General features: G+C 38.3%; 1 protein-coding gene across 1 annotated transcript in view; it reads left to right on the forward strand.

The window, feature by feature from the left end:
* The window catches only part of EMB (embigin), a 22376-nt gene that overhangs the window by 2925 nt on the left and 7398 nt on the right, over positions 1-12053 (forward strand). Inside the window, exons 3-9 of the mRNA XM_010008624.1 lie at positions 158-354; positions 768-951; positions 4502-4620; positions 6733-6822; positions 7993-8082; positions 10303-10477; positions 11653-11741. Of these exons, the coding sequence (XP_010006926.1) occupies positions 158-354; positions 768-951; positions 4502-4620; positions 6733-6822; positions 7993-8082; positions 10303-10477; positions 11653-11741 (944 nt within the window). The remainder of the gene's footprint in view (positions 1-157; positions 355-767; positions 952-4501; positions 4621-6732; positions 6823-7992; positions 8083-10302; positions 10478-11652; positions 11742-12053) is intronic.

The raw sequence follows: 12053 nt of genomic DNA on the forward strand, positions 1-12053 counted from the left end.
GCGGGGGGCCGCGGCGGAGCAAGGGTCCTCTCCCTGCCCCGGAGCATCTCCCTGGCTCCCCGGGGGGACGAGGCTGTGGCCCGGCAAGGTGGCCGTCTCTCGGCCCTGCCTGTTGAAATGATTGAGGCGTTTCTCTCTCATTATTTTTTTTTTTCAGCCTCGCCGGCCCTTTCCAAGGTCGCAGCGCGGGGCACCCGCTGCGGGGCCAACCTGAGACCCCTGCCCCGGTGCTCGTTTATCCCAAAAAGCGTTCGGGTTTCTCGTTGGCTTGCTGGACAGCAGGGACTGCTCCTTGCTGTCCTCCAGCGATGGGTACCGCGGGGGTTGGCGCTGCCACCCCACCTGTTGGTGCAGGTGGGCATCCCGCACACCTGCAGGGGTCTGCAGGCCACCTCCCGGAGGAGGACTTGTTACTTCACAGGTGCAGGACTTGGATGTCGAGGCGCAGTGTTCTATTGCTGCCCTGCCCTTATCGAGTGTATCTAAGTTCTGGAAAAAAACCACAACAAAACAAAAACAAACAAAAAAACCCCAATAAACACCAAAAACCCACAACAAACCACAAACCGGCAAGTTAAAAAAAGTGTAAGTCTGTGAGGATTTTCTACTGTGTTTTTAAAAGTAACATTTAAATATCTGTGAAGGAGGAGGGATTTGAGCTCTGTTCCTCTAGTGGTTTTCAGCAGTTGAGCAGGCCAACCATTTCTAAAGAAATGTGAGTTTATTTCTGAAATGACTGTATCTTTGTTGTTAATCTCTGTTTTGAGGTATCATAGAGCAGTACATGATAATGGAAGGAAATATCAGATTGCTAATGTTTGCTATGCAAGATGTAATTGTTGGACCGTGTCTTGCCAAGACCAAAAATTCTGCCAATATTTGTATGGGGACATTATTGCTGTGGCTTGATTTAACTATTGGTGGTTTAGCTGCGTTTTCAGTACAGGATATGTAAGTAGTTAGATGTTGGTTTGTGCCCCTGTTAGTCTTTGTAATACTGAGAGAAGCCATACTGCTCTTTGTGTGGTAACTTCTGTAAAACGTGTAGTAGTTTTTCATAATGTGATCTGCTTTGTAGTTCTTAAAACTTCTTTAAAGTGTATTTGTGTATTTATGTACAGACACGTAAAACTTGATGTGCTTTCTAACTATTTACTTCATTGATCAAAAAGTGTTGTGACTGTAAATGGCCTGATGTATCTGTAGGAATTTGTGAGTCCCATTATGTCGTTAGCCACATAGTATTCATTTTTGATGACTCTTACTGTTGAGAACTGTACCTAATGAAGGTTGAAGCAATTTGGAATTTATGTAAAGCCACCAGTGAAATGGTGTCCTCTTCCAATAGGCAAAAAAAAACAAACAACAGAAAAACCCAAAAGAACCCTAACCTAAAAAAAATACAAAGATTTAAAAAAAAAATAAAAATCAACAAAGTCCTGTTTGTATTTCCAAAACTTCTATAAATCTGCCATCTTCCTGAAGTGGTAAATATCGTGTGTCATTTTGAGCAGACACCAAAAAAACAAGTTACCTGCTTTAGTACCCTTTATTTGTGTAAAATGAGGCTGCTGTTTTTCAGATTTGTATGAACTAGGTAGGGGGGCCTTGAACAGTGATTTCCATAATGATTTAAATGTGAGGAAGAATATTTTACCCTTTCATTGGTTTTTAACCAAATGTGTAAACCAGCTCATGCTCCTTTGGAGGGTGGAGAACTAAAACTGTCTTCTACTGATGTCCAGAAACTGTGTTCTGGAGATGTGGGCCTTCAGTCGCTTTCTTCAGTCAAAATAAGTGCTTACGTGACCAGTACTAGGCTCACAAGGACTGAGTTGCAGAAAGGAAGGTGGAGAGCCTTTTGCAGCTGGTCAGACAGGTACCGCAAGAGGCCTCTTGGATTTCTCAGATTAGTAGCTTGAGGAGAGTTCTTGTTCTGTTAGTCTTTTAGTTTTCTCATTTTTTTCAAAACAGTTAACTTATTCAGTTGAGGGTGGTTTCTAACTAAGTGTCTTCAGAGTTTCCTGCTTTGTTCGGTTACAGTTGTGGTTGCCTAATTTAGTTGTGGCACGTGCTGTCAGATGCCTTTGTGAAAAGCAGATGCACCAGATCTCGTATCCCATCTTCTGCCCCTGAAGACTCCAGGGAGTTACAGGAGTTGCTAATGCGCCTTGTTTCTTACAGACTTTGCTTCCAGGTTGGACTTTTCTGGTTTGGCCTGGGGGAAAGGCTTCTATCAGATCATTTGGAAGTACTTGATGTGAATCCCCTGGTGCCTCAGGAGGACTCAGCCTGCAGCTTTTCCCTTTTCTAGGGGCAGCAGGAAGCCCTGGTGGCTGGTTTTGGGTGTTACTGAATGTTTGTGCACTTGCACATAGTGTAAAATTGATATTAAATTAATTAGCATTACATTAGTTGTCTTAAATTAAATTAAGCTGTGTCTCAGTATTTTCCTGTTCAGCCACTTTGCTGGCTGAAAAAGAGGGCAAATAGATTTTAAAGCCTGAAATTGTTCTGGTGATGACGAGTATAGTACAACCACACTTTACTCCCAAATATTTGCTGCAGTAGGGAGCAGAGTTAAGGTAGAAAAATGAATCAATTACATGCTCTCACCTCTTCCTTTCCACATAAATATCAGGGTAACAAGAACTCAGCAACCTGCTATACTATTGATTAGATCTAATGCAGATCAATTACGGGCTAACGCATGCATCCATGACTCAATAATTACTTCACTTGACTTGCTTACATCACTGCCTAGCTTTGATGACAGTCATCATATGCAGTGCTGGGTCATCTTGATCTCTGATGCTTTTCAGCAGTTGTGTATGAGAGGATGAATGTGATGCAGTGTGACTTCTGTGCCTTGTAGTTTGACATATGGACAGATGTGGAGTCTGGCAGAGCCAAGATGTGGAAGGAGTGGTGACTAGAAGTAACACTGCTTGCCTGTTTTCCCTTTGTATGTGAATCAAGGAAGAAAGTGCAGATGAGAACTGTATTAGTATGCAAACCTTGTTGCAGGTCATCTGGCTTCCTTGCAGAGAGATAACAGAGCTGCTGTACAGCTTGGCAGTGGTACCTTCTAAATTTATCATCCTGGGGGATTTTAATTACTATGGAGGTGATGTATCTACTAAGCTGACACAGTCAGGTGATCCATGACATCATTAGAATGCCTTGAGGTGCTGCAGATATATAAAAAAAAAATAAAAATGGACACTTCTTCAACCTTACCATGAACATCAGAAGCATAATAGTTCTCCCTGCTCTCAGAACCTCTGTCAATCATAGAATATGACTCAGGCTTTTTAATGGCTGGATTGTGGGCCGTCAGATACTATGGCTGTAGTGCTGATAAGCAGTAGGAGTGTTAGTAGTAGTGTTCACTTGCAGGACCTGGCAGGGTGCTGACTTTCTGGCAAAGGCACACAGTACTCAAGAAGTTTGAACACACTTAGAGCATGATGTAGTGTTTCACTTTTCTTTATACATATTTTCTTCATGCGTGTCTTGGATGTCTAGCAGAGCTTTACTTCTCCCAGGTATGAAGAACATGCCCCTTTTCCCCCCTGTGAAACTACTGGCCAAGTCATTAAAAAAGCTGCTAGTGGGAAAATGCACCCAGTCTGAGGGAGAGTGTATCCTGCTGCTACAGCAGGAGAATATATCCTGGCATATCTAAGCATGTGAGGATATAGTGTTTATTTTACAATAACTAGTTCTGCCATCCAAATGTAGGAACAGAAAGCAAAAGCAAACATCTTCATTTTTATAAAGTATCTGAGCACCTTGAATTCTGAATAGAAGAGTGACACAGCAACTAAGCAAGTCTTCTGCTTCTTCCCCTGCTGTTGTTTCTCCAGTCACAAATATAAAGCAAAACCCTAGTCTCTCCTGGCAAAAACTGTATTACAGAAGCAGAATCTGATTTGCCCTGGTGTTGAGAAGAATTGAAATACTAATTAGTATTACTTGTTGAAGTCCATGTCTGACACAAATGCCTTTTGTTTTGCTCACTAAAATGATAATAGAAGGAAAGGAGGTTGTTCACTGCATCACTGAACAGGGTAGACTTGTCAGGTTAATCTATTAGCGAATCTGCTAATCTGTGTTTAAAAATAATCAACTGTGTCAGTGTCGTCAGCTGTGGTGGTCTAAACCCACAAACAAGACAGGATTTGGGTACAGGTTATGAAGTTTTTTGTTTGGCCGGAGTACTCTGAGGAGTAGGTGACTGTATTGGTGCAACTATAGGCTAGCTACAGGAAAATATCTGTATACAGAAATTGGAGGTCAAAGGAGTTAAAATGCTGCCTCTATTTTTTAATCTCACCTTGCCTAAATTAAGCTAAAGAACTACTGAAATGTACTTCTTGAACATTTTGGCTGTTTATGCTCAGAACTCAAGGGGAAAAAAAATAGCTTGAATAGATTGAGTTGAGGAGATTGTTTGATTACTTTTCATAAACTAAATGCTTTATCCTTTGTGTTGAAGTTTGAAGTTTCTTTGGACACTCCTATTTTTAGATCCAACTATGACAACACAAGATACCAGTCAGTCTCAGGCCAGCTCCTGGACGAAAATGCAAGTTGGACCTAATGAATCATCTCCTGGTAATTATTTTATTTTGGAACACCTAAAGCTATAATACTTTTTCCTAGTAATCCTAAGCTACCATGTAGAGTTTACAATTTAGTTCTGAATAAATTTCTGATTCTTCAGAAAATAAGTAAATACACCATCTAGACCTTTTAAAGCCTCTGTAAGTGCTTAAATGTTGTAGGCATCTGAAGGACTGTGGAAAAGGCTATCTAATGGCCAGTTAGGTAATCTGTTGCTCTTATGCATGTGTGCCGTAAAAACAGACTATGACATTGGAGACAGGAAAATGCCCAAACTAGAACCCTTGTGGGAGGTTCTGTTATTGACACTTACACTTGGTAATTTTTCATGTTTCTCTCCTCCTTTGCTTTTGCGTTAGTGAGTTGTACAATAATGCCTTGGAATAACTGTGCCTGCTAGTTTACTCTGCATTTTTTAAATCATGAATGTGTCAAAACTTTTTGTCCCACACTTTATTCACCATATTTTGGACCTTAGTTTTGGTTTTTATAGGAAACAGAGTAAGTTCCAGCCAGGAGAAAAAAACAAAGATGGTTGAGGCCTGCTGCTTCTTTCTTTTTAAAGATGAGAGCAGCAGGAATTCAGTAGTGTATCAAAGCTCATGTTGATTAATGCAAATCAAAACAAGAGTGAAGTTTTACTTATACATGAACTCAAGCAAGTAATGGCAAGTTATTCTGTCTACAGTTTTGTCATTGGAGATAATGCTGTTTATCAGGTGTTCATCTTCAGAGCTTTTAGCACAATGTTTGTGAGAAATAGCAGCGTAGTAGCTTATAGATTAACTCTTTCCATACATAAAAGCATATACATATGAGCTAAAAACACAAAGTATTTTGTATAATGTGACCTCACCTGACTATTTTGATTTCTATATGTTAATTTAAGAAGAAAGTCAGTATGAGGATCCTTTTAGCACACAAAAGATTTTAAAGGTTCTTTAGTTTTGTGTGGGTGGATAACAACTACCATATGAGCTGGCACTGGTGCCTTCTGAATCTGTCATCATGAGGGATTTCAGTAACAAACCAGGTGATGCATGTACTAGACTGATGTAAACTCAGGTGATCCATGACAACCTTGGCATGCTGTCAGGCTCTTGGCACTTACAGGCAAAGGAAGATTCCCTAGGAGGCTTTCAGCTTTCACATGTTATTTCAGGGATAAACACTTGGACTAGTTTGTTTCTCTATCAGGCAGAGATCAAGGCTTGCTTGTGCTCTTGTTTAGAGAAACAGGACTCAGTGTCTCATTCTAGGAGATGACTCATTTTTATTTTGAAGTAATTTTGGACTAGTAGTTGAGATTAACAGCCTGCTGTCAACAACCACCAAATGAACTAGCCTGGAGCTCTGTTATTCCACATCATCCACCTTAATATACACATTTGTTATCTAACCTGGTTAAAAGGTACATCAGGGAAGGTACGAAAGTGCAGATGGAACAAGCCAGGCAAAAGGCTGGCTGGCTATGGTATAGCACTCCTTGTGAGCTGACGTGTTGTAAAAAAAAAATACTGCTTTACAGAAAGTGCCAAGGTACCCTTCTTATGCTTGCTCAGAGACCTTTAGATTCAAAACTGCTAGCAGGGAATTCCAGATTCCCTCAGCTGTAGCCAAGAGTCATGTCTTTAAGAACTTTGAGTTCAGTATTTTATGCAGGAGAAAAGCAGGAGTAATTCTGAGAAGATCTAGGCTTTCAGAAACACTTTTCTACTGTCCAGTGATCAAGTCTGCCATCCAGTGCTTCTCTCAGTGAGAAGATAGAAGCTGTAGCCCAGTTTTCTCTATTTTCCCATGTTTGAGTAGGAGCCTTTTCAATAAATGGACAGAGATAATGAAACCCCTTTCTTTCTACAAAAACTGGAGTAATTTTCTTTCTAAATTAAATCCTCTCAATCATGCAGCAGTCAGTAATTACTGTGTGTATATTCCTGAAATGCATTCTAAAATAATTGACAAATCACTTTGCAAGCATGTAAAATCTGTGACTTAAAACATTTAGTGTCTTATCTACCATGGGGTGGGAGAAATATTTGTATTTCTTTTGTTTCATCACTAAATTGAAATAAATTTTTTTAACAGCTTGTTTTCACCTTTCAGAGCCCATGACAGCTACACCATCTGTCAGCTGGCAAACTCAGGGGAGCCCTTCAACTCATTTGACACTTGGACATACTGTATCTACACCTGGTAAAAGCAATCACATGTCTTCTATTTGAACTGTTAAATTTTGATTACCCTGTTGTTGTACCATGATATTTTTTAATCCATTGGTTATGGAGGATTTTAAAAAATTATTACCAAGGCAAACATTTTGTTTAAAGCTGTATAGAATTGACCTTTCTTTTAAGCATAATTTCCATGGTCTTCTAGAGTGTGCTTCAGTTTACTAGGAACTTTGTATGTAGGTAGTACAACACTAATGAAGCAACTGTGTGTAGATGTGGAAGGACAGCGCTTCCTTAGATGGTCTACATCTGTTGTTGAAACTGTAGCTTATCAGCTTGCTTTTTTGCTCTGTTTAGAAATGTACAGAGCGTGAGAACAAGCGTAGAGGTAGGAACAGACTGCTTATGCTTACAGTTGCCTCCCTGATAGCTGTATTGAGCTTTGCAGAGCTTTATAAATGTAGTCTCTGAAAGTATGCTATCCATAGCCCCACAGAAAAGGGAATTTGCTGGTCTTATTAAACCTTTTAAATACAGTTTTCTGTCGTAGAAGGAAAGGAGTGTATTTTAGTAAGGCATATGATCAATATTGATATTCTTTGTGTGGGGAAGGAAATTCCCTACAGTGTAAAAGGAGTTTTGTGGAGCAGTGAGAGACTCTGACCATGTTCCAGTGGAACACAGGGCATTCTTGCTTCTGCATTCATTAGAACCGCATCATCTACCTCTGGCTTTCTGGCTGTGTTGTTAAATTATAGTGGCTTTGGAAATTGAGTGTTCTGTACTTCTATTTCTTTATTTTTCTTAGTACGTTTCCAAGCTCTACTTAAACACTGATGTGGTCCTTAACAGTTCTATGACCCTCCAATAAATTTTAGGAAAAGCCACATGCATAAGGGACTCTTTTAATCTAGCTGTGAATTAAATAGTTGTGACCTCTTTAGAGTACTGACATTCAAAATTGCAACATCATAATGGGATAATTACTGTAACAGTGGCTACATAACACTGCTTCTCTTAGATAATGATTGCTAACACACAAGATACATGAAGGATATCACTTGTCCAGGTTCTTTTTTCCCCCCTCAAGATTACTATAAGAAACAATTGCAATATCAGATGGGCACTCTGCTGTATGATTACCTTTATATGATCATAACATACCACTTCGATTCCACCACAACCTTATTAGGTCCAGATTTTACCACACAAGATTTCAAGCAGACAACCGAAGAGGACATGTCTAATCTCACTTTTGTCAAGTACGAGATACTCCTACCCGGTGAGTGTTGTTTTCTCTTCAGTAATGTTATATTGATTCTATATTGAATGCCTATGATTGCACAGTCTTTTGTAAGTGTCGCAGAAATATCTAGCATGGCAGCTTCTTGATAAAGTTTATATGCTCTGACTGAGCAAGTGATGAACTCAGTAAAAGACTGATAAGTTTGCAGTAAGTGTTCTAATAACTGTTGTTACAGTGGAGAATGAGATTCTTTCTTTTTATTAAAACCACAAGTAAAAATAACTCATAGCTATCTTCCCCAAGATCAATTCAAGTGACAATTTCTTTGCAGTAGTGAATCCATTTGGAGAGACCATGTATGCTAGGGTACTTGTTAACCAGCAGGTGTTGTCAACTTTGCAGCATTACAGGAGTTAAAGCATGGAGGAAAGGAGAGATAAACATCTTACTAAAGTGGATCTGAAATTTCGGTAACCAAATAAGCATTTATAACTAATTTCTTGGACAACTGGAGAAACAGATGTAACAGATCTTTTTCAGTTGCAGGAGATCAGTTAAAATTCCTTTGTCAATGTGTTGTTACGATATTTTAAAGACATAATTTCATAGCATTTATATCCTGTATTCAAGGAGAAAAATAAGGTAGTGTCTGTTTTTTGTTCTGGTACATGCAGTCTTGGTACAGATGAGATATGAGTCCTGTTAGTTGTTAACCTTCAGCAGCTTAAGGCTTTCATGTTCCATTTGTTTAAAGTGGATTTATTTTTAAAATCTTGAGATACGGATCTTTTTTTAGCAACTGTAATTAATCTGACTGTAAAACTTTTGCTACTGTGACACCAATTCCATTTGCAAAATTACTTTGATCATAAACAACTTCAACAAGGTGAGTTATGCTTGGCTCACTTATTGAGTGTAATGACTCTAATAAATGAGTTGCAGTTACTGACTTTGCCCTGCTACAGAAGATGGAGTTGCACCTCTAAGTTTACCTCCAGTTCAACAGAACTGTAATATTTTGGATGGGACTTTGAGTTCTAGGTGTGCTGTTCTAGAGGCTATAAATTTCTCTGCCAGGTCCAGTGAAATTCAAATATTCTATGGGTGTATCTGGTGCTTCCACTTCAGAGAAGCTTTGCTGTTTCTTAGGTAGGACATGCCTTACTAAGTCAGTAAGCTGTACCTTAAAACTTTCTTTCCTCTCAATGAGTTAGATCTGTGAAATACAGCTGCACTTTTTTGACTAAGTGCTAGAGTGAAGGTCTAGGACTGAGGTGAGGCTTGGAATGAATTTTCATGGAGTAGTCAGATGGACTAACCACAGATCAATCTAGAAGATGTGAAAGGACCAAATGCAAAATAAAATGTCAGTGCTGAGAGGTTCAAAGTCAGATGTGTTTCTTTATAAAAGGCTATTTCTGTTGATCACAGACAGTATCTGCTGTCAAAACCTACTTTTTGGATATGCTTGTGGGGCTTATTCAAAGCAGAAAAGATCGTATTTTTTTCTACTTGATTTGAATGCTTTTCTGTTGTAGTTCCACTAGCTTGCCACTGGGATGGCAAAGGTTTTTTAAAGTGGTTTTAAATATTATGTGGTTTCTAGTTGAGTTAACTAGAATAAAGGGCCAGATCCAACTATGTTAGGGTTTTAGATGTTTTAGATTTTACCAACAACTTTACTGGCAACAGTAACCTCACCTGTAATCTCACAGTATCATAAAAATCTATCACTGGCTAAACCTGGATGCTTTTAGATATTTACAAGTCTTAACTCTTCTTGCTGTTATTAATGTAGCTTTTTATGTATTTACTAATATTTTTTATCAATAAATCTTGCTTTTTTTAATGCCAAATTTGAAGTTGAGGATGTTTAGACTGAGAGCAAATATTGTTCCCCTTGGTGAGAACTAAGTACTTAATATATTTCAATTTTGGTTAAATTATGTAAAAGCATAAGTCTATCTTGCTTTCAGTGAAATTAATATCTGTATTTCTACATAAGATCCCTCTAGGAAGTCTACATACAGAATGGAGTAACACTTATTTTTGTAATGGATAGGTATCATAACTCAGCTACGGCTAAAAAAAATTACTGTCAAACACTGTTTGATTTTGCATGTTTTTTTACCTGGCAAAGTATAACAGCAGCACACTGTATTCACCTGTAATCGAGCATGTATAAAACAGTCTTTGCATCTCTTCCCCAGATTGAAGAAACATGCTTTTAATATTTTTTTAAAACCTTTTTTTTAGGTGCTGCAGGTAATTTCATGGAAAAAAATATCACTTTGGAAAATGCAACTAGAATCGAACTTTCCTGCAGGTTGGACAATAAATATTCTCATTTGAAAAGTCTGCAAGTGACTTGGAAGAGGGGAAAGGAAACAATCAGACACATCAATAAAACTAAAAACAGCTGGAGCATCCAGTGAGTAGCATTCTTTACAGTTTGACTTGCAGGTCCTAAGGAGTTACCACGTATCTAGATTGCCAAATACTGGTCCTGCATATATTAGAAAAGAACCAAATGCAGTGATGAGTATGTGACCATAATCAACATACTGAAGCTACAGGAAAGGAAGAAGGTTGCAATTTCCTCAAGCATGGAGGAAGAGCTCTTGTCTTTCTCTAGTGCTGGGAGAATATTGTTTGTTCAATACAAGACTGTAGGATAACAGCACAGTTCTTTGAGATCCAGTAATTTGGCTCAGTAAGTGCAGTAGTAATCCCAGTCTGAGATTGCTAAAATGGTGCAATTTTTTCACTCCCCCATTTTCCATGACCTGAAACGCATCAATGGCTGTTTTTTTCCTTCATAGTTAACAAAAGATAAAAAAAGTCTGTACTGTAAAGGTGTTTTCATTTTTTAAAAGTTTTCTTAAATCTTTCAAATCTCTGCAGACTCAAGAAATTTAGAAAAAAATTTGTTTTGAGATTTACTGTTGGACTTCATAAATCTGTAAATAATCTGATTATAACAAGGTAGTATCCAGATGATTTTTGTATTGCTTTGGTTTATTAATACCAATAATATTTATATAAAATTTATCTGAATAGAGAACATGATGAAATAGATCAGTAGACAAGTCAGTTTTCGTCTACTCTATATAAATAAACATTTAATTATTTTTCAAATAAACATATATAACCACGGGATACGTAGTTTGCCAGCAGAGAAGATGCTGGACTTCATTAGATGACAGCTCTTCAAAGCTCTTCTGTGTTGGAGCTATGATAACCATTGACTGACTGGCATCAGGAAAGATATTTTTAACTAGTTTGTTCTTTCTGAAGTCCTCCTTAGCCTATGCTTGGTCTAATTCAGTAACATCTAGATCATACTGCTAAAAGATGTTTGGCCTTCTGTCAGCAACAGGGGTGACAATTACTTTTATGTTCACTGGTGTGCTTTTGCTCTTTTCTTAATGTCATGCTTTTCTACATTGCAATAAACCTGAATCCGAGTGTTTCAGTGCTCTGTTCCCTGCTCTGCTACTAATCGCTTCTGGTTTCTTTAGAATGTTAATTAGCAGTCACTGATAGTTGTAGGATGAAAGAAAACATAAGAAAAAAGCTTATAAATGGGTGGAACTTTTTTTGAAGGTTGAAGATCTCGGATAACAGTAAGCTGGGGAATTACAGTTGCACACTGAAAGGTGAAGAAGAAATTGGTGCTATGTTTCGTTTACAAGGCAAGTTATTTTAAGTTTTACTTCCCTTGACCATTGAAATCCTGTATTTAATATGGTTTCTGGATAGTATGGAAATTGCAATTAATTTTATAAACAGTGACTAATATGGTCAGGCTAAGTGAGGATCACTGTAGCATGAAGGGAAGAAGAATTTTGAAGCAAAAAAATAAAATCCTTTTTAACAACTTTTAACAACTGAAAAAACATAAGTTTACTTTTTCCCTAAATGAGTGACTGTCTCCCCTTCCCTCTCCAGCCCTACAGACAGCAGGAGTGAACACTTGCCACTTCCTCAGGAGGGAAGGAAAGAGT

The sequence above is a fragment of the Chaetura pelagica genome, unplaced genomic scaffold, assembly GCF_000747805.2.
Source record: "Chaetura pelagica isolate M959 unplaced genomic scaffold, ChaPel_1.0 scaffold382, whole genome shotgun sequence".
NCBI lineage: Eukaryota > Metazoa > Chordata > Aves > Apodiformes > Apodidae > Chaetura > Chaetura pelagica.